At 34.1% G+C, this 23,925-nt stretch overlaps 1 protein-coding gene across 1 annotated transcript; it reads left to right on the top strand.

Annotated features, from left to right (window-relative positions):
* The first annotated feature begins 3,815 nt into the window (after positions 1-3,815).
* On the top strand, positions 3,816-23,765 carry LOC149901130 (uncharacterized). Its single transcript, XM_090112032.1, has 5 exons — positions 3,816-4,094; positions 4,695-4,911; positions 14,311-14,508; positions 22,912-23,073; positions 23,278-23,765. The coding sequence occupies exons 1-5, from the start codon at positions 3,915-3,917 to the stop codon at positions 23,763-23,765; spliced, it is 1,245 nt and encodes a 414-aa protein (XP_089968158.1). The 5' UTR covers positions 3,816-3,914.
* Positions 23,766-23,925: the final 160 nt, after the last annotated feature.

The raw sequence follows: 23,925 nt of genomic DNA, 5'->3' as shown, positions 1-23,925 counted from the left end.
CTGTTGAATTAAAATCAAAGCTATGTATATAATTATGTTGTCCTCATTATTTTCTAATCAGATTGTACATCCCAATGCGAATGCATTACTTAGTTAAATGTTATAATATACAATTAAGAACATCCAAAAATAAAGTATCCACGTAAATAATATTAAGCAGTGCAATATCTGTAATTATATATTTATGAACAAATAATTACATCAGATTTAATAATCGCAATTATTTTGAATGTACATATGAATAAAGATTTCATCATAATATTAATAATCACAATTGTTTTATTTCCCATTTGTTGCAACCCTAGCGTATTTTCGTGTGGCAGCGTCATTACCTACGCTGGCGGCGGCATCGCGCGACATCAAAGGCGATTCCTTACTGTAGGAAATAATGGTAATACTGTGGTACGTGGCAAGGCGCGGAAAACTCAAAACAATGTCCGAAAGCAAACAGAAATGGTGTAATGTATCTTTACCCCATTCGGCTGGCTCCTTTGTGGAAGGGTAGGGTAGGGTAACGAGCATTACGCACTTGTAGGGAACCCTGTACGGCCGTACGCTTTATTATTTATGACCTCCGCCCTGTTGTATGTTTGAGCTAAGATTTTATTGCCGACCTATTCATGAGGTTAATCCATTGCGAATCGCGATGCTAATGGGTTTCTGTGATTTTGAAAGATTGCGTTCAAATATCAAATTATGTGGGTAGTTATTACTGTTATGAGACTGGTCGACGTAAAATTGACCAAGCGTTATATACTTAGGTACCTACATGTCCATAAAATAATTTCAGATCTTAAAAAAAATAACACATTACTTTAGGTTTAGGATATCAAATAATACACTGGGGTAGAAGCCTTTGAAAATAATGAAAAGATAAAAAAAATCGCAGTCGGATGAAACCCATTAGAAAAGGAGGGGAATATGATAAAAATGTAAGGAAAAATAAATTACGGTCAATCCGAGTTCGGGAAGCGGGAGGGGGGAGCTTTAAAGAGAAAAAAATGGTTTCTCTCGATTTCCGACAAAACTACAAGTCCTATAGAAAAAAGTTCAATGGCAAAGTTGTAGGTAATTAAAAGTTCTACAACTTTTGTATTCACAATTTTTTCACATAACCTAAAAATTTAGGTGAAAAATTCAAAAAACCAAGTTTTTGGTCTTTTATTTCTATCTACTTCAAAATTTATTTTTTTTCTACGAAATTTGGTGGAAACTTACTTTATTATGTCCCAAATACACTGTAATTTATTTGATTGAAAATATTTATTTTTTCGCCTTATTTTGAATTAATACCAAAAAAACAACCTAATTTTCAATCGAAAAGTCACCCGTCAAAATATCAGCTTTTTTCAAAAACTTGGGGTGCCTTTTATTCATTGAAATCTCTACTTTCATATGGTGTAAAAAAAATAAACACCACCATAGTAAATGTTCTCAGGAAATGCATACAAACAGTCTGAAAATTAGCTTTTACTAAATCAGGCACACTTCTTGAACTCTATAGCTTCTCTTGTATCGGCTTTTCGGTAATATTTCAAAAGAAAAATAATTATCTGTTCTAAGTTTAATATTTTACAGCATATTCAAAAGCAAAATGATGTCGATAAAAACATTTCAGGTAGTTCGAGAAGTGTGCCTGATTTAGTAAAAGCTAATTTTCAGACTGTTTGTATGCATTTCCTGAGAACATTTACTATGGTGGTGTTTATTTTTTTTACACCATATGAAAGTAGAGATTTCAATGAATAAAAGGCACCCCAAGTTTTTGAAAAAAGCTGATATTTTGACGGGTGACTTTTCGATTGAAAATTAGGTTGTTTTTTTGGTATTAATTCAAAATAAGGCGAAAAAATAAATATTTTCAATCAAATAAATTACAGTGTATTTGGGACATAATAAAGTAAGTTTCCACCAAATTTCGTAGAAAAAAAATAAATTTTGAAGTAGATAGAAATAAAAGACCAAAAACTTGGTTTTTTGAATTTTTCACCTAAATTTTTAGGTTATGTGAAAAAATTGTGAATACAAAAGTTGTAGAACTTTTAATTACCTACAACTTTGCCATTGAACTTTTTTCTATAGGACTTGTAGTTTTGTCGGAAATCGAGAGAAACCATTTTTTTCTCTTAAAAGCTCCCCCCTCCCGCTTCCCGAACTCGGATTGACCGTAATTTATTTTTCCTTACATTTTTATCATATACCCCTCCTTTTCTAATGGGTTTCATCCGACTGCGATTTTTTTTTGTTTCAAAAATTATCTACTCTAGTCTATAATAATTAATTTGATTAATTAATTTTCAAGCATAGAAAAAAACTCTTCTAAATTATTGATCGGGATAATCTCTTGAAAAATTATAGTTTGTTTGTAATGTATTGATCTGATAATTACTTGACTAAAATTGTATGTTATTAAAAAGTGACCAAAAATTAAAATTAAACCATCAATTCGATATTGCGATATGCTGTATATAGCGCAATACCATGCATCCACAGCATGCATCATTTAGTTACAGGTTCTTTATAAACTTTCTTCTGTAATTGTTCCATAGATATATGGAACAATTACACAATCCGTTAAGGAAACTTGAGCAGCACTGTAGTAGATCAACAAGCCTTTATCGAGCCGGAATCAAAGCAAACAGCGTAAGGTTGTAAAAAGACGGGGTGCACCCCTTGTAGAAATTAACTTTAACATGCCGATCGACATATCGAATTCGCAAACATGTTACTGCGAAGGGGAAACCTATAGCTTACAAATTGTATTAGAATGTATTTAGATGTATACTCGTATGCATTATCTTTGAAATTGTGTAGGGAATAACGCATAATGAAGAATTTGTTCGTGGGACTTACAACTAAAACTTACAATAATCCGTAACGAAGAAAGTATAATTAATGTAGTTCCAGATAATGTGGGATCTTAATATATCCATATCCATATCAATGAAGTATTTTCATATTCAATAGATGGGTAGTTTTTTTAATAAAACGATTGATTGAGAGATTTTATTTGATGTAATCAAAGTTTAAATATTTTAATGTTGGTATTGTTAAATAAATAAATAAGAAATAAAATGTATTTAAGATACCTACTTAAATTTTAATTTAGTGGGCAACCGACATATTTAAAAATCTCCACCTAATAACAGACCTTTTCAATTCCAAAGTTCTAAATTTCAAAATATATAAAGTTCGCATAAAATCTGCACATTTATTTCATCGCATGATTTAACTCCCTCGTCACAAATCATTGTGCATGCTCTCGCGGAAGTTTCTTTGATGCTTTAACGACTGTCAGTAAGTTCGTACCATCTGACGTTGTTTGATATGAGATAACCTACAAAAACAAATGGTGTGATCCTCTTATAAAAAAAATTGTTGATTTTAAATCAATGCTTCGGATCTTCGGAAAGGTGGAGACCATGTAAAGACGGTCAGGCTGAATGATTAGTTTAAAACTGCTGTATAAGTTGAACATACTCTATGAATATCAATAACTATGCACTTATAGAAACGTTCTCTCTAACCTATCTTACCTACATACCTAGGCAAAAGCTTTTTTTTCAGGAACTGACTTAGATTCTTTTTTGATTCATAAATGTCCTGTTCGTTATTATTTTTACTTTGATAGACGATTACTAAAATAAATTACAAAACTGTCTGTTTCGATTACATATAGAGTTTTTCAATAAAATCTCTTAAGCTTTTGTATACATAAATAAAGTTTATATATCGCATAAAATTCAAATGCTTTCTCTTCTATTTCAGACGCAGCATGATGTTTCCAGTCCTCTCCATCAAACTGCCTCCACAGGATCATTACAATGTGAACTTGCTACTATTCCATATAATTATGTGACGGATATTGTGTGTATTAGAGACAGTGGATACATGTATATCAGTGACATTGGACGATGCATCTATCGAGTGAAGTTAGTTCGACAACAAATGGTTTGGGTCACGAAGCCCCGTCGGCGAGCTACGGGGCGCTGCCCAGTCAGCCGCTGACTGCGGAACTCCTGGCTGAGAGGACCCTGGAAGGTCTATTGGCTGATCATCCTGGAGAACTTGTCAAAACTGGGTGCCCGCATGTTGTAAGTATTTGTATATATTGTGAATTTTGATAGCTGATACAACAAATAGTATTTAAGGTAGAGAAAATTCACGGTTAGGTTTTTTAAGTAACTTTTGTGTTTGTAAATTAGGACAGCAGCTAGCTGTCTATGAAATTCATTATTTTTATAGATCCTTAAAAAAAAACTGAAAACATTGCAATCTATTTTTGCAAACCAAATGGATAATTTTTACATAGAAAACTAGATTTTTCGTTCACTCTGTTTCATTATCTACATTATTATTGTCACATCAAACGATTATTTCATCAAATTGTTACGCACACAGGAAGGTAGTTAATTAAAAAAATAAACCTGAAAAACCTTATCTACAAAAAAGGTTATCAAATTTTCCATCACAATTAATAGATAATGATAATTTATCCTATAGTTTATAATATGAGGCTGCAGTCGGTGTAGGTACTTAATGTTTCTTTATTATCTGTGATTTAAAATTTTTAGAGATTGAGATCTTTAGATTAGAATAAGCTCATTATCGCTTATAGATATGTTTTATGACTATTGTTTGAAAAAAATACAATTGATTATTTCCTTTTCGTTAAATTCACAATTTCTTCGCAGGTGTGTACAGTGCTACCACCACACTGGCGGTCGAACAAGACGCTGCCAGTCGCGTTCAAGGTGGTAGCCCTGGGTGACGTAGGAGATGGTACTTTGGTCACTGTTCGAGCTGGCAATGATGAGAACTGTTCTGCTGAACTGAGAAACTGTACTGCGGTTATGAAGAACCAGGTAGCCAAATTCAACGACTTGCGATTTGTTGGGAGGAGTGGGAGAGGTTAGTATTATGTTATAATATTACTTTGTGGTGTTATGCTATAACTAAGAGATTCTGTAGTCGTTTACTATATTACCTAACATAGTAGTAGTTTAGTCTAAGAGTAAAGTCATTGTTAGAAGACAGCAAGAAAATTGTACGAATGATCAAACGTTGTGCAGCTATGAGTAAGTAATTGCTTATTTATAAGAAAGAGTTATAATTTTAGTTTGATATCGGGATTTTAGCATAACACGTTACCATAACGGACCTATAGCTGAAACATACGCGCATATTTTATGATTATTGTGAATTCTGCAAATAGAATTAAATTAACTATTGCTAATAAATCGAAATGTGGTAAGTTCATATCCCTCAAGTTACTCATTTTACTTCTCTTGTAATGTCGCGTTTATCTTAAGGTATATATTATATTACATAATATATTCGATTCACTTACCTATAAAAGTATTCCCTTTTGTAAATATTCAAGAACAAGGTTCTGTGCGTCTTAGCTACTGAATATTTCAACAGGTTTTCCCTTTGTTCAAATATTAAGTCACTGAGGGTAATTGATCTCTTAAGTGTTTACTTCAAGATGGTAGATGGTAAGGGCTAAATAAATTTTGTTTGTTGCAAAAATATTTTACGCGGTAAAGCGTTGCAGTTGTTTTAATTTCGTCATCGTTCGTTATTTTTATAATATGATTATAAATTTTCGTTTAAGCATTTGTTTCAATCGAAATATCCAAATTTAATTATTCAATCAAATCAGATGCATTCATTTCATTTGAAGCTTTATCTACAGACTACGACCGGTTTCTTTTAACCAAGGCGGATCTTTAATGAAGTTTATATGGTTTTATGCAGCTTATAAATGACGAACAAAACAAATTAATAAGTATCTGATACGGCTTCTTGCTCATGAACCACTTTACCAAAGAAATAGCCACGAATAATATAAGGCAATTTAATCGGTTTAAAGTACTAACTAGTCTTACTTGATACCAATGAAGTACGTCTTATTCTAAGCGTTTAATATCAAGTACATTGAGTACTAGAGCTTTAGTCAAAGCACTTATAGCTCTTCGCAATTGCATGTCTTCTTGTAAGTGATATCAATTAACCCTTCGTGTTATTGGTTTCGTCGATATATCTATTTCCTATGAATTTGAGTTGAGCAAGAAGTTTAGTTTAACATACAGTGTCCTTATTAAAATGTAAAGTTATATAATCTATGTAGGTAAGAAATAAGAATGTTATTATTTGGATTATAGGAAAAGGTATCTACATAATCTGAACACATTATACTACGAGATTGTTTTATGATTGTAAAATAACACTCAATATAACCAAGACCATTATTTCTTGGAATTTTTTTTAGTACCTATATCAATGTGGCAATTTCTTAGCATTACAAAAACTTATACTTCAGAGAATTAATCTATACATCTTTGTACATCTTTGCTCTTGTTTTAAGACCATTATCCAGTACAGTACACCCAAAATTAATCTATAACTACGTTCTCAAGAATTCCATTCAATATTGAAACAAACACAAAAGTTAAGGATTCAGGGGTAACGTCGGAACATCGGTGAACTGTAAACTTGTCTCATATTCAAATAGTGCAGGGTCTAACGAAGCGCGGCGGTGATAGGGTTGCCAAATTTAATTTGTTTGTAACTACCCTCAATATTTCCTCCGTATTTCAAAAAATAAGGCAAAAATTCAACATGAATAATCGACTTTGTAAACATATTAGCCATGGATTTTTTAAATGACTATGATAAACGAGAAACTAACAACAAATCATAGAAAACTATAATTAAATGTTTAGATAATAAGAGAAATGAAAATAATCATAAAATAAGATTTCTTTATTTCTTACACTCATCTTTAGGTCTTTCATGAATATACACAATGATTCAATATTAAAATAACTTGCTTTTGTAAACAAATGAGGTTAAAAATAAATAGGATTGTTTTATTAAAACGTATAATTATAAGACAATTCTATGGATGGCACAAGAAAGTACGACCGTACTTTTAATTTAGTGACAAAAACATAATTCTACTAGACTTGAATCATAAATTTCTAATACTGTAAAAAAATATCATATTGTTAGACGTAACTTTTGATTTAATATTTTTGTGGATGAATAATTGTCACTGTTTCCTGTCCGAACATGTTAAGCTGTCGAATACTATAAATTGCCGCGTTCCTTTGACTCGTGGCGCATTCGTACGAATCGTGCCTAGGGGCTCGGACGTTGTTTATACGACGTTCGACCCAAATACCCTCACTTTACTAATAGTCGTTGACTAGCTGCGTTTTGTTATCAACTACCTACATCAATTAGGTAGCTGTGTAGAATCGCAGTACATTTTTATTACATTCAAACTAATATTTAACCTTGCCTCGCTTTTTGTTTCTTATATCAGAAGCGGGATAGAATTCAAGCCCATACTTTTTAAATGTGTTTTAGTTTACGTAGTTTTGTAACGGCATACTGGCGTTTGTGGTTTTTCGTGCGTTGTGTAAAATAAAAGTTTGTTACGTGGATTATTGCAACGGGAATGTAGTTCATCGAAGGAGTTGTGTGTAATGATCCAAATCGAACCCTGGCGTTGAGGTATTGTCTAGTCGCTGACGTATCGTAGTGATGTATTTCACTAGTCGAACGAGCGTAGATATACCAAGATACGCGAAGGGAGTGTAGGCACTGTCATGTGGATGTGGTTATTGTTCTGTCAGGTCAGTCTGGCCGAGGCAGGATGGTTGTGTAATCCCGAGATGAACTACCGTAGTGTTTTAATACGAGAAAAGGCGTACGAGGACGTACGATTGTCAGTATGGCCGTGTTAGACGTAACTTTTGATTTAATATTTTTGTGGATGAATAATTGTCACTGTTTCCTGTCCGAACATGTTAAGCTGTCGAATACTATAAATTGCCGCGTTCCTTTGACTCGTGGCGCATTCGTACGAATCGTGCCTAGGGGCTCGGACGTTGTTTATACGACGTTCGACCCAAATACCCTCACTTTACTAATAGTCGTTGACTAGCTGCGTTTTGTTATCAACTACCTACATCAATTAGGTAGCTGTGTAGAATCGCAGTACATTTTTATTACATTCAAACTAATATTTAACCTTGCCTCGCTTTTTGTTTCTTATAATATAAAACATCTTACGAAGATTTAACTTCGATACATTCTGGTGCATATGGCTATAGGATCTATCAAAATCAAATATTATTAAATCATTTTCCGTGTAGTAGCCCTGTCTTCATTCTAAGAAGGATCCAAACCGGGAAGGGCGCGGCAAGTGTGTCAGAGCCATCGCTGTTTATATTTAACAAGTTTCTCGTTGCAATGGGCCTTCGTCTTGTATAACATACGTTTGACATTTTTATACTGGTTTTGAACACTTTCTGATATATTTGATATATATATGAGCATCATGAAGTGCCCGGAGTAAGTTAGATGGAGACGTTTCATCTTTATCGTCACATTTTAATTTACTTATTTATTGATTTATTATAAGACCATGTTGACCTTAAAATGACGGGTTACGTTATTTTGAAGCTGTCATACTTTTCTTCTTTTTTCAAAGTTTATAGATAGGTAATAATAACTTTTTCTCGTATTTTTGTAGAATTATATAATATAATTTGACATTCTTTATTAACGTAGTTACATAGAAATCGAGTTAACGCTAAAAGTATTTCGATGTACTCATTAAGGAGATCTGCAAACAAAGGATACTGCGTGTTTAGTAAAAACCAATACAGACCAGCGCGACGGGAAGCGCAAAAGAAGTTAAGAGGTGTCTATTTGTCACGTTCCTTCCTGAATAACGTTCTGCTTTCCAATTAAGGGTAAGCGCTCTCTTTGTTTATCTTAAATTGCGAGAAAATCTCACTCAAATTATCGAGCCGAGGATGAGGGGAGATCGGTGCCCCATAACATAACTTTTGTTTTGTTGAAATAAAAAGTTGCCTATCTGATGTTGATGGACGGCGCGGGGAATTTTTAATAAGCGAAAAATTTAATGAGGCCCCTCGAACACTTTTTGCTTAGCTCGTGTCAGCCGAATGTAGGGGAATGGACAGTTCTCTCTTGGGTACAAGTTGTTTTAGGGAAAATGTGCACTTCGCCGTTTCGCTAATTCCTCTAATTAATGAATTTTTTATTAAAAGTGTTTTTTCTTTTATCTCTCAGTATTAGGGTTTAATATTTGGAATTTTCATTATACCGAATTGCAGATGGGAAATATTACAAGGTGTTGTAAAAAGTATAAAGTCAAAAGGCATATGAGCTATATTACAAATTACCTAATTTTAATTAAGTATTGTATTCTGTGTCAATTGTGTTTGTTATTATTGTGGAGTCAAATAAATGATCTTTCTTTCTTTCTTTCTTTCTTTCTTTCTAATTCACTTTTCTGATGTAACTACTACATACCTTTCTCGTAGACGTTGCCAATACAAACTCAGCAATCAGAAAAGTCTGGAAATAGCCGAAATATAATTACATTTGATTCGTTACCTTCGATCTCATTATATCGGAGACGCAATAAGGAGCCAATTTATCGCACCAGTAGTCAAGACGCGACATCGCTAATCGATTGATTGACCCCACTTTACAGCTAGACGCCGATAAAAAATATGCTGGGGTCGTGTGTCCCCGATCCCTTACGCTTTGTCTCCTTCAATCGCTTATACTTAAAACTTTTCAGGCGACTTACATCATTACAAAACGAAACGAAAACAGCTTTACACTAATGGGACGTAACTCGCAACATTCTCGCAATCTAGAATAATGATAACTGAAATAGAAAAATATGAATGTTTAAACGAGAACAGTTCTGAGAATAAGAACGGTTTGTTCTCAAATGACCCGGGGCTAATCTCGGTATAAAAAGCTACATCTCGCGCTTTGTTATTTCAGCTAGAACACGAGTACTTAGAAGACACAATGCACGCAAAACTATGCCCAGTGCAGTGCTCGGCGTAAAGGAGCTTGTTAGTCAAACATCGTTGGTAAAACGACACAAAAGGCAACACCCTACCGATTCATGTATACCCTCGCCGGAGAGGTGGAAAATGATTTTTTATAAGAGCCGCGGCGAAAAAGATCTCAGCCTCACCTTTCATTATTAACTCGAGAGATTCCCCTTTGATGCAGTGCACGGTTACCCTAATAACAACTAATGGTTATAAATTTGCCCTGTTATTTCAAAACCTCTCCTCGGATATATTATGAAGAATATTTGAATATGAATTATTATTCATGATTCTTTCAGTGAAATAAAATGACGCGTGTAAAGATATTAATATAATTAAAATAATTTAATTGAATGAACTAGTAGGTAGAGTTAGAAATTATTTATACAAAGTAACTAATAGGTATCATTTACGGAAGATGATATCAATCGCATTTATACTATAGTCATAATTTATTCATAATACAAATTAAACTAGGTAGATCATATTGTGTGTTTCTTTCTAAAAATTTTCTAAATGGTTGACTTCAAAACATTACCTACATAACTTTTTATGTAAACTGAGATATTTCTGGTACTATATGATACGTAGTAAAACATGTTACACGTCCTGTAAGTAAATTGTAGGGAGGCGCATCTTCGCAGCTTCTCTTTTCCGTTTTTAATTATTGAACCACTCATTCCTAATTATTGTTATTAACGCAAGGGAGTGGTGAAAATTGAGGGTCTCGAGTAATATTGACCGCTCGGCTTGAGGTGCGTTTTAGGGAGGTTTTAATTGTATCCCGCTTTTGACTTTTCTCTTGTTCTTTTGAGACGCTTCAATAAACTCGAGTTTTACGGTGTCTCCCTTGTATTACGAGTTTTGTTATTGGCGCTTGTTTATTCGCCAGTGAAATATATTAAGAATTCTCCCGAATGTAATTTATGCAAATTATTTGGTGTTTGATTTTGTGGCATTTGTATTAATTATATTTGGGATGAGGAGGCTGATAACATCGATAAAATGATGCTTATTGCTTTCTATTAAGCACTAAACCCTCTACGTCAAATTGAAATAAATTTCAATAATACAGACTTTATTCAGTTAATAAAGATATACGCCAGTTAATTTATATCTAAACATAACATATTACGCAGTCAATTCGCTAATGTCCCCTAATGCGTATCGGGCCGCATTAGATATTTTATATCCAAATTGCCGCTCTAAGCTGAAAATCCTTCGTAAGCCATGAAACCGAGATCAAAGGAGCACTGCCATTACGATTGTGGCTCATTTTTTATTTAGCCCGGAGAGAACTCTTATCTTAAAGCCCCCGCCTACTTTATGACGTTATAAAGCTGATTTTTAATCTAACGTGCGACGGAAATCGTCAGGAACAATTCTCTTGAAATCGGATTCGTGTGCTCTTAGTTTTTAATTAATGATACTCAGTGAAATAGGATATAAGATTTCCTGTTTGAGATTATCGTCTGTTGTCTTTACTTCTTGATTAACACACTTATTATGTAGAGAAAATATTCGATTTTCGATTTTGAAACCTTACCTTAAGAAAATGCGATTTTATCAAGTTAGGTTAAACAATTTTACAAATTTATTCAGTGTAAAGTTTAAAGGTCAATTAGCAAATCATCACATCTACTAAAACAATTGATAAAAAATATCATAATATGTTCATACCTGAGCTGGGGCGTATTTGATCTCAAATTTGATCCCGACCCGTGTTATTCGGTGCAAACATATTTTTATGAACAGCGCCCCCTCGCGGATCAATACGCACACTTTATGAAGTGTCGCACGTGCACTCTTGCAATATGTTCGCGCCGTGTGGGGAAAGACGAAAGCCTTTTTATGAATAACTTAAATGATTTATGAAGTATACGCTGAATGCCTTTATTTTTCTATGAGCTCGCCCTTTGATACAAATGCGGCTACGGAGGGGAACTAATGGCGAAGGTTTGATTTTTCATGCGTAAAAATGAATAGTTTATGCTGTATTATTGTTTACCATAGGTATCTTTTGCTATCGAGATGGATTCATTGATTGAATATTTCACTGTTTTGAAATGTTCGATACTTTTAGTATAATATTTATAGTGTGTACAATTTACATATTATCTTAATATATATAAATCTCGTGTCACATTGTTTGTCCTCAATGGACTCCGAAACCACTTAACCGATTATAATAAAATTCGCACACCATGTGTAGTTCGATCCAACTTGAGAGATAGGTAGTATATAATGTTAAACTAAATCATATTAAAGTTTATCACTTATTTACTTGAGAACAGGTAGATACGGTATCAATGAGTTAAACTTATTATTATATTTTTGTACGAATATAGAGAGTAGTAGAGATATAGTATACGCCCAAAATGTAAACTGAATATCATGGTACATTCAAGCTCATATTGTTATAATTCTAACATATAAATCCGATAAGGAAAACACGATACCGTATATTTCCCTTATCCTCGTGAAGCATCTACAATATATTTCATCACGAAATTTTTCCTATGAATTGTCATATCGACTTTTACACCCTAACACGGTAGCTTAAAACGTATACGTATTGGGCTCGGAGAAATAATATTCTTCATCTCAAGTCTGAGTTTATGTATGTTTTATGAAAATAAGCGGGTGGCCGCTCATTTCGGGTCTTGGGTGTAGGGGGAGGGGGTGTTTATATCGTTTTCATGGCCAGAGCGGCTTTTGGCCACCAGCCAGCAGTAAATGTTGGTCTCTCTTTGTTTCGTGAGCTAACTCCGGGCATTTCTTTTATTCACAAATTTTAATACAAAATGATTTGGCTGCATTAGAGACTGTACTTTCCGCAAACACGGTTTTTGCTTGTAAATATTGTGCTGCTTTATATTTTAGGAAATGAATATGTTATGCAAGTAAACTATAGCAAAGTAATGCAGTATACATTAATAACTAGATTTTTAAATTACTGTTACTTGTGTCTTTAGGTTATCGATTGACCCGAACGACTTCAGAAAAAAAAAAATTAAAACGTGTTATAATATTGAATACAATACGGGATTCTGTTTATATTGTAACTGTAAATCATAATTAAAGTTAGTTTATACCATGTTTATACCAGTATTAAAAGTATATAAGTCTCCGTAGACCTTCGTCGTAGACGAAATCCCGTAGCTTGTAGCGCGTAGCACTACTAAATTATAATTCACTAATCCACGTTTTATAGTTCGACAAGTTGATAAGCCGAAACATGAAATTTCACCAGTGAATTGACATCGTTCGTACGTTTCTACCACTAATGACTCCTAGCGTGTAACCATGTATTTCGCCAGAATTACCGTTTGGTATGTGTCGATATAGCAGCGATTGTTCAAACGCTTGCCATCGTGTTTGTGGCCGTTCTGCGGTGGATATGTTACTATGGCGTTCCACTGCGTCACTATTCGTGATACTACAATCATTACTTAAATATTACGATTACATCTCACTGCTGCACGTCCATAACCGTGTTTAACGAGCTCGAGGTAATGTCGACGCTGGTTGGCGAGCAATGGACACGCTACGAACGGAATATCGTTTGATCGTTTATATCTCATGTGTGAAATAATGGAACGCTAGTAAAGTGATTGACTGGAATGTGTAAGCGACTGTCATTTGAAGCTTCGATTATTTACTGTACAAGACCTTACCTTTAAATTAAAGTTTTTACTAGTTTAGTGAACTATTGATTGTCAATAAAATAAGGGTAAATATTTAAAAATTGTTCTTTAAACATTGTTTCACGAATGCCATCACGTTACATAATTTTATGGTCTGAAAGTAACGGATCATTGTATTGTCTCGGGAAGTGTAAGGATTGTGAAAAAAGCATTTATCTTAAGCCAAAGCTTGGAATGTAGGAATGCTGGCTACGTGCAGGTATGCTGTTTGGCGACACCGCCACAAATCAACGTTAGGCACGACTGTTTTGAATTCTTTTCATCCCTAATGCATTTTTTCGTCTCGCAAATGCCTTTGGTATTTTCGAAGAAATTTGCAAGTCCGTAGAGAGGGGTTAATTTGAAAAATTATTATAAGTGATTTTGTGTATCAGGGAGACGATAGAGTCTTGACTTTGTATTAGAATATTAGTACATGAAATCTGAATGTAATACGTAGTAACATGGTAACACTTGAATCTTTCTTTATCTCATGTGTGGAACGGGGACACTTTATACACAATAAAACAGTATTTGGTTCCAATAAAAATAAGTTTTATTTATAAACTGAAAATTTAAAAAAAGAAGAAGTACAATATTCATATTATTTTGACGAATATTCTTATTTGCTTCGTATATTATAAACACAACGCTAATCTCACATCTAGTTTTTCTTAAATATATGAGTATTGAAATTATTCAGTTTCCCATTCTATTGTCTGCAGGTAAATCCTTCACACTAACCATAATGTTGGCGACGTCACCACCGCAAGTGGCCACCTACCAGAAGGCCATAAAGGTGACGGTAGACGGGCCCAGGGAACCCAGATCGAAGACACGTCACCACGGCTTCCATCCGTTCCATTTCGGCCCACGGTTCGCGCCTGACCCACTTATGGGCTCTCTGCCTTTCAAATTATCCGGTAAGTTATTTTGGTAATGAATAGTTCTTTTAAGGTTATTTTTAAATTTTTACACTATTTAGTGCAATGAAAATAGCAATTGATCATGTAAAACATATATCATGGTCTTTTCGATCAACAGTTCCTATAACAACGATGACTTAGTGTACAAAATTAAAATTGCACGTTGATTCATGATAAATACATAATACATGCGTCTGTTTATAGCAAAAAAAAGCTTATTAGCATAATTAGAAATTATGCTAATAATGTAACTTCTATTTATACTAATGTCCAGTGTAGTAAGAAATATGCATTTCATTTCACTTGCCAGAACTAAAATATTTACTTTAACTTCTTACGCATTTATTCTTGGACAAACTATATTCAAAATATTTTTGCACGATCGTACGTCAAGTCCACGCTTGTGCCCATTCGGATGGGGCGAAAATACTGATATTAAATTGTCACCGGACCTTCGTCACTGACAAGTCTTGAAGGGAAACTATAGTTGACCTGAGAATTAATCGATGCTGCTGAAAATATCAAAGTTATCCAAACTGCACTATATGATATAGAGACAAATTATTATTGCGGTTTTATTTTAGATATTCGACAAATGGTAATGGTACGATGTTAATAAACCACCTTTATAGTCTTTGTATTGCTGATGGCTTAATGATCTTGTTAAAACAAATAAAACCTTATGTTCGAACCAACACATAGTAAACTATAAAAAGTACGTTGGTGATTTTTTATTTATTATTTTATTCAAATAAATATATACGATTAAAGTCGCGATTAGAAACATAGTATGTTTATAGGTGGTGATCACTTAACATCAGGTGGCCCACCTGCCCCTTTGCTTACTCTGACAAAAAATATACCTGATTTATTTCTAGTATAACACACCTATAATTAATCTATATATTGTGATGAACACGGGTGTCAAGTGCTGATGGAGTCATGTAATATTAAATTGTCACCGGACCGTCATCAGGCGCCTCTGAAGGGGCTTTAATTTGCTCGAGAAGTTTTGAGCCACAATTAATTATCAATTCACGACCCTTCTTTATCACTTCCAAAAAATAAGGGTTTTGTGTCCTTTTCATGCTTGGATTTGAGTCATATGTATATTAGAATTGAGTCGCAGTATGTAAACAAATAAATAAAAATATAAAAGAAATTCAAAAGTCTTTAGTTACGTATATACATACCTAGACAAATTTTCGTTTTCGTAATTGTTAATATGATGTTAATCCAGTACCTACTAAAATATAATTATTTTATATCCGTGTAAATTTTCCTTTTCACGCAAAATTTCGTAAAAAACGAACGTATTTTAAAATTATAATGTACTGAGTAAATGTGTATTAAAATAGTGATAAATAGTAATTTCCTTAAATTAATGTAGCGCAAATGTGACTCTAATAAGTAAATTTAATTAAAATATGTCACAGGTATTTCAATATATACATGAACGCAAAATAAATCAGGCATAAAAAGTATATAGGAAGAAATTCGGGGCTTCGTAGCGGCGTAGCTGCGTAGCCGCGTAGCTAAGCACCGTAGCGCTAAGCAACGCCCTTCTGTACTTGAAGGCAATAGGCTAGGTGCTAATAGCTCAAATGAAATAAAATTAATACTGAATACTGCTATATTGTTATAATGTTCTTTTTGTGTGTTAAAAGCAATTTTATTTGCAATGCATATTCAAATATGTATCGGTAAAGATCATCTTTACTTATGTTGTTTTCAAATTTGAAATTAATTTATAAACACTTACGGGGAAATATATGTAAAATGATGAGTAAATAAACTGAATAACTAATACTTACTTGAGTAGGTGTACCTACGAATTGAATACACACGATAGGATAAATTTCATGGAAGGATCGTTAATTTCTGCAAATAATTTCTAGAGCACGAGGCAGTAAACGTAAGCATTTTATACATAGATAGACCGTGTATCGATAGATAGAATTTCTCATAAGAGTAAAAAGAAACTAAGTGGCTTTTAAATCTTTTGTGATTTATTCAGCTTCTACGAGGAAAAAAGAAAGTATTGTATTATATAAGAATATTATCGAACTTCTTTACTGCATAAGCGGTTTGCATAAAATTATCGTAGGTAGAAACTTCTAACCTAGTCTAAAATTCATCACAATATGCCTAAATTTTTTCTAAACACCTAAACACTATAATTACAAGCGTCCTTTCACCCGCACCGACTGGCGCAAATTGACACATTATATCGTATAGCCGTCCGTACTCCATTGTACTACGGAATTTAGTGTATCGTAAGCAACTACGCAAGTGCCAGGCAAACCTTGTTAAGGCGGGTGTCAAAGGCCCCTAAGTCAATTACACACCTCGCGCTCTTGTAGCGGAGATACACAAGATATAGATGCGATATTTGCCTCTTGCGTGTGAAAGGCGTTCATAATTTGCTAGTGATCGATTGAAATTATAATCTCGTCGTTAGATATAGAATTTTTGTACAAATAATTAAAATAAATGGATTGGATAATGTATTTTCCATCACTAATTAAAAAAAATGCTACATAGCTTTAAAACTCGAAGAATGCGACAATATATAATATAAAGAGAAAAATATTACCTAATTGATGTAATGTCTGGTACATTACATCAATTAGATAATAATTTTTACTTATAATGTTTGGAATTGTAATACCCTTTTATTAAAGTAAAACGCAATAGTGGCTTCCTTTACTATCACACAAAGATACATGTTAAAAAGGAACGATAAACTAATTCAAGCACATAGAATTCCTTTTATTGTGTAACAAACACGTACACTAAACTTGAAACCCATTACACGAGTCACTTCGACGCGGAGGAAGTAATTTCGATTTGTTCCATTTGAAACACTTTTGTAATATGTAAATTCCGAGAATCCAGAGACTCCGCTGCCCTCTTAGCCTATAACCCTTACAGAATCATGATAAATTATCCACACTCACGTTCACGCGGTGTTTCGTGAGGTACAATGACTATAGAATGGATCTGCGAAATTATGGATGCGTTAATGATAGACTGATTATTTTTCTATGTTGATGATATGTAAATAATTGTAGGTACCTACTGCGTGCTGTGGTAATTTTTTTTATCCAGATATTTATTGAAAATATATTTCTAAGTCAAGTTTAAAAGCTTATTTCGTTTTAGTTCATAGGTATTTTTGACAAAAAATATTTTTTAAATATGATTAACTAATTAATTACTGAAAACTAGTAATTAAAACGAGCAGAGCGTAATATTTGACTTAAATATGTATAAAAATTTCCTTCATAATAATAATACATTTAAACACCAGCAATCCACACTTCAAAGTTTCGAACATCCACGGTTCACATCGCCGTGTGAGCGCCACTTAAAGTCGCAGCTTCTCATTATTAATGAGGGAGCCTTAGAGAAAATTAAATATAGCATTAGGCCCGGAAGCTCCGGATTGCGGGGGGAGGGGGGAAAGAAAGGCAGGGGCGACATAACCCTTCCGCGCGACAATGCGGGTGCATAATTACGCATTTGTAAATTTTAAATGTCCCACCCACCTCATATAGCCTTTTGTACGGCGTGATTCGCGCTTTTATAGAGCCTTTAAACGCTTTCAAATGAATTCGTATGATGATGACGCGAACGCGATTAACTCTCAATGAGTCAATGTACCCATTTTCATATATAAGTTAATGCGTGCTTAATTTTGGTCCTCGACTATTAAGTGCGCACGAAGGGAGATAATTTTTCGAATTACCTGCATTGTTATATTTTAAATGACGCGATTAACGGCTTTTGTAAATAAATTACTTATTGTGTGCACTCAAAGAATATGATAATTGAGCTATGTCAGGAAGAGTTACATTTAATTAAATATTATAATATCAATTATTACAACTAAGGGCACCGATATAAAAAGCGAGAAAAAAATGTTTTGCTACCTATTCAGCATAGCCAATATTCTAAATAAACTATACTAATAAATAAACAAAACAGCCAAGGAATTTCAGTTCCTCAAAACAGCTAACCTTTGTCAGGTTATGTCACAGCTATTTGTTTGAAAGGTTAATTAATCTAAACAAAAAGGGGTTAAACAAAATCAATAGAGGCAAATTCATTAAGTGTTAAGCAGATTGAAATCCAACATGGCGCAAGATGGCGGCGGGTTAAGGGTTAAGGCGCGTTGACAAAGCGCCGTCGTTAGTTCCCGAACCCTCTTATTAACATTATGATGTACGGAACACATCAGTCTTGCTAACAGCCGTCTAATCCATATGTTTTGGCTCTTCCTGAACAATACTCTAGTTGTTTTCAAGTTTCAATACGATAAATAGCTCACATAAAGAAACATGTCACAAACAAGTGTGGTTACTTTTTTGATTTTTTATATTTTTTGGTTACTTCGTTATTTGATAGCATTTTAATAGATACCACATTACCAATATCATTTATAATGCTAGGAAAATGTCAAACGTTGTAGGTAATTAAAATTTCAACGAAGCATATCAACAAAAATATTCATATTATACACGTGACAGTGTAAGCGAAATTATGAAAATTAATTCCACTCACTGGCGTCTTTCGAACATGTGAATAATTAGTTCTGTTTAAAACATGTTTGAATTTATTGTACATTTTCAGTTACAAATATACGAATTCATATTGAATTGAAATCCGTTAATAAATATCTCACTTATAGGATAAATGTAGCTTATTAAAGGCTATTAGAAAAGCTAAAGCTAAAGCACCCTATAGAGCATTTGTAAATACCATTAACACTACAAAAAAGGCCCATTCCAATGATACTTCACAATGTAAAGTGATGTAAAATAATTATACGAAAGTGCTCTTATCAACCCTTTCCCTAATCGCCGAAAGTCTCAGACAGTCGTTAAAAATTCCTCCCTAATCCCAGGCCATCGGAATCACACTAAAAACTCAAATACTTTTATCTGCGTAATCCTAGTCGATTCGCGGATTAACGCTATAGGAAAGCGGGAAGAATGCAAGACGCAATCTAGCAAATGGCATTAAAATGTTTGGGCTCAACCCTCTCGGTGCGATTTTTCAAACTGTAAAGAAAAAATCCCTTCACCGGAGGAAATGTAGCGGACTGCCGCGTCTTGAGGCGACCAATCTTTGGTTATACTGCGCCCTAGCCGTTTTGAGATTGGGATGTTGTTTTGTTTTTGTGTGAAAATATTTTTAATATAATTCGTCAAGTTTTGCTGGTACAATATTTTCATGGTTTATGGTATATATGTTAAAAAGACAAATTATAAAATCTTGTTTTTGCTATCTGTTCGGTTTTAAGTTAATTTTATACACTCTATGTTAGTATAACCATGTAGAGTCTCGCGTGTTTGAGCTATGAAAATATCATCAAGGTCTCCGAAATTTTCTGTGCAAATATCTTTAATTTTTTATTCCGTAACGTTCCGGAGAGATTAGAAAAAAAAAAGAATAACGGAAATAGTGATTCTGAGTATGTGCTGTTACTAAGGGATATAGGATATAGGTGTGTATAATGTATGTCTATAGGTTTCAAAATAAAAAGTCATTAACTTAGGGCCGATTTTTCAATGCCCAGATAAACAGCTAGATAGACTTTATTCTTCAGTTAACAAAATATTCAATTTTTCAATAGACGAATAGGACTTATCTATCGAATAACTACGTTATTTGAGGAATAAATATATTTGCCGCTCCAACGGCCAGATAGCGCGCTATTCGACTGTTAGGCGTTTGAGTTGACAACTGACGCGTCAAATTTGAGATATTTTCGTATGTCATAACATAGAGCGTAGAATTATTAACAATTAAACCTCTTTCTATATAATTATTATCAATTAAAATCATATTGAAATTGATGTTTTTGATAGTACTGATGACCATGCCATTGAAAATTTGCCGAACGCTGCCTTTAAGTATGTCGTTTCCATCGTAAAATATATAAATTGAAACACAAATTTAACCAAACTCTTTACTCGAATCAAAACAACAATCAACAATCATAGAAGACAAGTGCACTCCTGACGTGAGTCATAATGACGGTTGTTGACAAATTGCAAGATTTGACTCTATCCCGCTCTAACCTGACTAATTTAATATGTTTGTTTCGCCACTCCGAGAGCAGTGCTGCCAATATGGAAATATTTGGTCAGATAGTTATTCATCAAATAAATCACGATTGAAAAATAGGCGAGCCGTAATGAGTTAGATAAATAATTGAATAAATCTATTCGAGGGGTAGTTATTAGACTGTTTATCTCGCGATTGAAAAATCGGCCCTTAAATAAACAACACATATTTATAACTATCAAAACAACTAAACCGCGCTACACAGCGATTACACACAGTGCACACAAACAACACAAAGAATTCGAACATTTTTAACGAATGCAAATCGTCTAGCTACCCTTTCTTCTGCTCTCTGAGCATGGAATACGAAATGAAACAATGCGGCCATTTATTACGATACAGATAAAAATTGCCCTTTTTGTGTATATTTCAATTTCTTACTGACTTTGTGAGGAAGTGGAATTTTGTAGTTATTGTCTATGTTTTAAACAAGTATATAATATAACAGAAGCATAAAATCTTTGGATGTAATGAATGTTTCCTATTATATTTTTGTCATACGTAGCAAATATTTTAAGATCAAGATTTTCCTTCTTTAGTACACATTTTGAAGGCGAATTAATAAGTCTAAAGGCGCATAATAGAAGCTTTATTGCGAATCCATTACGGCATTGCTATTAAGCGATACAACAATTCGAATAGTGATTAAGCAGTCTAATCCAAAAAGCAGATCTTGTCTAATTGCATCGGACTCATGAACGTACTATAAACGCTAAGCGGTCGGATTCAAAATAATGTGTTTTACATTTTCGTAGGCGGTATCAGCGACATAAAACGGCCTGTAATTTATTCTATTGCTGAAAGGGTTAGGTCGGGTGGGAATTACCCAAGGTGGGTGCTAAAGGGTTAAGCCGAATATACGGGGTCGCGCCGGCAAACTTTGTTAATTTATGCGCTTAAAAATGTCAACTGGAAATTATGACACCGAAACACATTTCCTATTTCATAAATGCGTTTATGATAACGCGTCCGCGATAATGGCGCGATTATTTACTGAGCTTTTCATATTTTAAATTGAATACTGTTGTGCTATTATAAAATTTGGCACAGTAAGGTCTTACAGATTTATAATGAATATAATATTACAGTAAAGTGTAGTATTATTATTTTATTCAAGACTGATAATTGTAACTCTGTATAATAAGAACTTTTAAAATCTACAAGTATATGAGTTGTTAAAAAGTTAAAAACTCTTTAATTTAAAATAAATATCGGAGATATAATATGTAGAATAGGTACAATTGATAGTATTATTGAATATTTTTCATTTATACAAACGGTAACAGAAGTAGCGAAAAAACTTTATATCCTAGCATTGGCAAATAAACGTGGATAAAATATTTGAATAAAGTTTTATTGGAATTTATGCATTACTTTAAGAAATAGAACATTTTAACGCTTACCCATGGCCACACTCGCTGTAAAGACTCATAATTCCCTTAAAAACTTGAATCCAAACATTTCAATGATTCAAAATGCCGAGTTCCCATAAATCCGTTGACAACAATCGAGGAGTGCCACGGGTAAGATAAGGCGAACGGAGCGGGGGGGGGGGGGGGCGACACAAAACGTCGTTCTCATTATTTAAATATTCTGACGAGTGCGTAAAGCGTCTGCTAACGTAAGTGGAGCGTTTTGGATGAATCCCCGTCTTATTGTTTTGTTGATTGCGTTATTTTGACGCTGGCTGTCGCGATGTTTGATTGAGAATGAGATGAAGCTGATTTATTGTGTATATTTTTGGTTTATGTTTGTTTTCAATTGTTGTGATAGAACGTACCTATATAATTTTTTGATTCAATGATGGCTAAAAAGTTCATCACAAATTTTTACCAAATAATTGTCCATAGTTCATACAATTTTTTAAGAGTAGGTAGCTTAGTTTTACAATTCAATGTTTCTTTTTCTTGATTGAAAATCGACTTCTTGATGGTTAATTTTATAAATTAATCCTACTGAAACATACCAACATCTGTTGTAAATCCTTGCTTGATAAAAAAAGAGCGTGTGTGCCGGGCACACGTGTCAGAAGTGAAACTTCTTTAGCAAGATTCAAAGATACCAAAATCGTCGCCTTACTCCATGCCGTGACGGTATTGCTATGACGCGACCTTGAATATTTACTCTCAACGCGCCTAAAAAAGTTACACTTCAAAAGTTATAAACCCATGAATCATACTAAAACAATATACTAATAATTCCCTCTTACATTTGTAAAATTATTATGTGAAAATAAATGATTTTAGATTTATTTATCTTATCCAGGCATAGCGCACCAGCTAGCCGGTCTGCCGGGCAACGAGTGGGGCGCGCTGGCCCGCCACTACCCCCCTCCATTACTACCCACACACGCACACTTCACACCACACGTGTTACCGCCCGCACACTCACACCCGCACGCTGTACCACCGGCTCCACATGAAAATGGTACGTATTTGATGTGATAAGTTAAGATAAACATGGTCTGCTTGGTTTTTCAATTTTGTAAAGATGATGATAGTCTCCTAAATGTTAATATATTATTTAATACTTGTGTTATATGTCCTGTACTTATATTCATTGAATTTCATTAGCCAATCTCTCATTAATATTTTACCTTTATTACAAAAAACTAAACTCCCATCTTTACAGACGTAACATCCGACAATCCGACAACAATGCACGCGCACAGTACAACCAGCCCGTCAAACTCTCGACCCAGTTCCCCACAGGACGACGACGACATATCCGTGACGGCTTCCATAAGCCCGCCACCAGATGACCGTCCTGGGGCTTTCACATCAGTCACCAGAACGCGAAAGCCCTTACAACCTTTACCTCCACCTTCAAGCCTATTCCATAGTGCCCTTGCTGCGCAACTATTCCTAAATTCCCCTCTCTTACCCACCCCTCCAGCCTGGCTATACTCACAACTATACGGTGGATACGATTGGTGGCTCAGACCACCTCAACCACAAGAAGATTCCAACTCAAGTCCCGATAGAGAAGAAACTGGTTCAACCAGTTCCGCAAAGAAACGACCAGCGTCGCCAGAATGGCCAGAACAAGGTGTCAGAACGAGGAGCAAAGCGTTGATTTCTTCGGAAAGAAGGCCTGTTGATGTTTGGCGGCCGTATTAATTTTAAACTGTTAAATTTAAAAAGAAAGGAAAAGCTCTATCGACTTGGATGGTATACTATGAGTTTAGTGGTGGAAGACTTTAATGGTTAGAATCTGTGTAGATCGGGTGTTAGACAAGACAAAGTTGTTTATGGTGTATGTCGGAGTAAATATATGGGT

The sequence above is a fragment of the Colias eurytheme genome, chromosome 17 (genome assembly GCF_061535395.1).
Source record: "Colias eurytheme isolate Ceu_HAF_F1 chromosome 17, ilColEury1 Martin Lab GWU primary, whole genome shotgun sequence".
In the NCBI taxonomy this organism is placed as follows: Eukaryota; Metazoa; Arthropoda; class Insecta; order Lepidoptera; family Pieridae; genus Colias; species Colias eurytheme.
The sequence above is the reverse complement of the archived record's forward strand: the minus strand, read 5'-3'. Positions and strand labels throughout refer to the sequence as shown.

Coding starts and splice junctions, on each gene's coding strand:
- LOC149901130 (XM_090112032.1), top strand. CDS start 3,915: ATGCATCTATCGAGTGAAGTTAGTTCGACAACAAATGGTTTGGGTCAC. Junction 4,095..4,694: donor AAACTGGGTGCCCGCATGTT/GTAAGTATTTGT, acceptor ATTTCTTCGCAG/GTGTGTACAGTGCTACCACC. Junction 4,912..14,310: donor TGTTGGGAGGAGTGGGAGAG/GTTAGTATTATG, acceptor TATTGTCTGCAG/GTAAATCCTTCACACTAACC.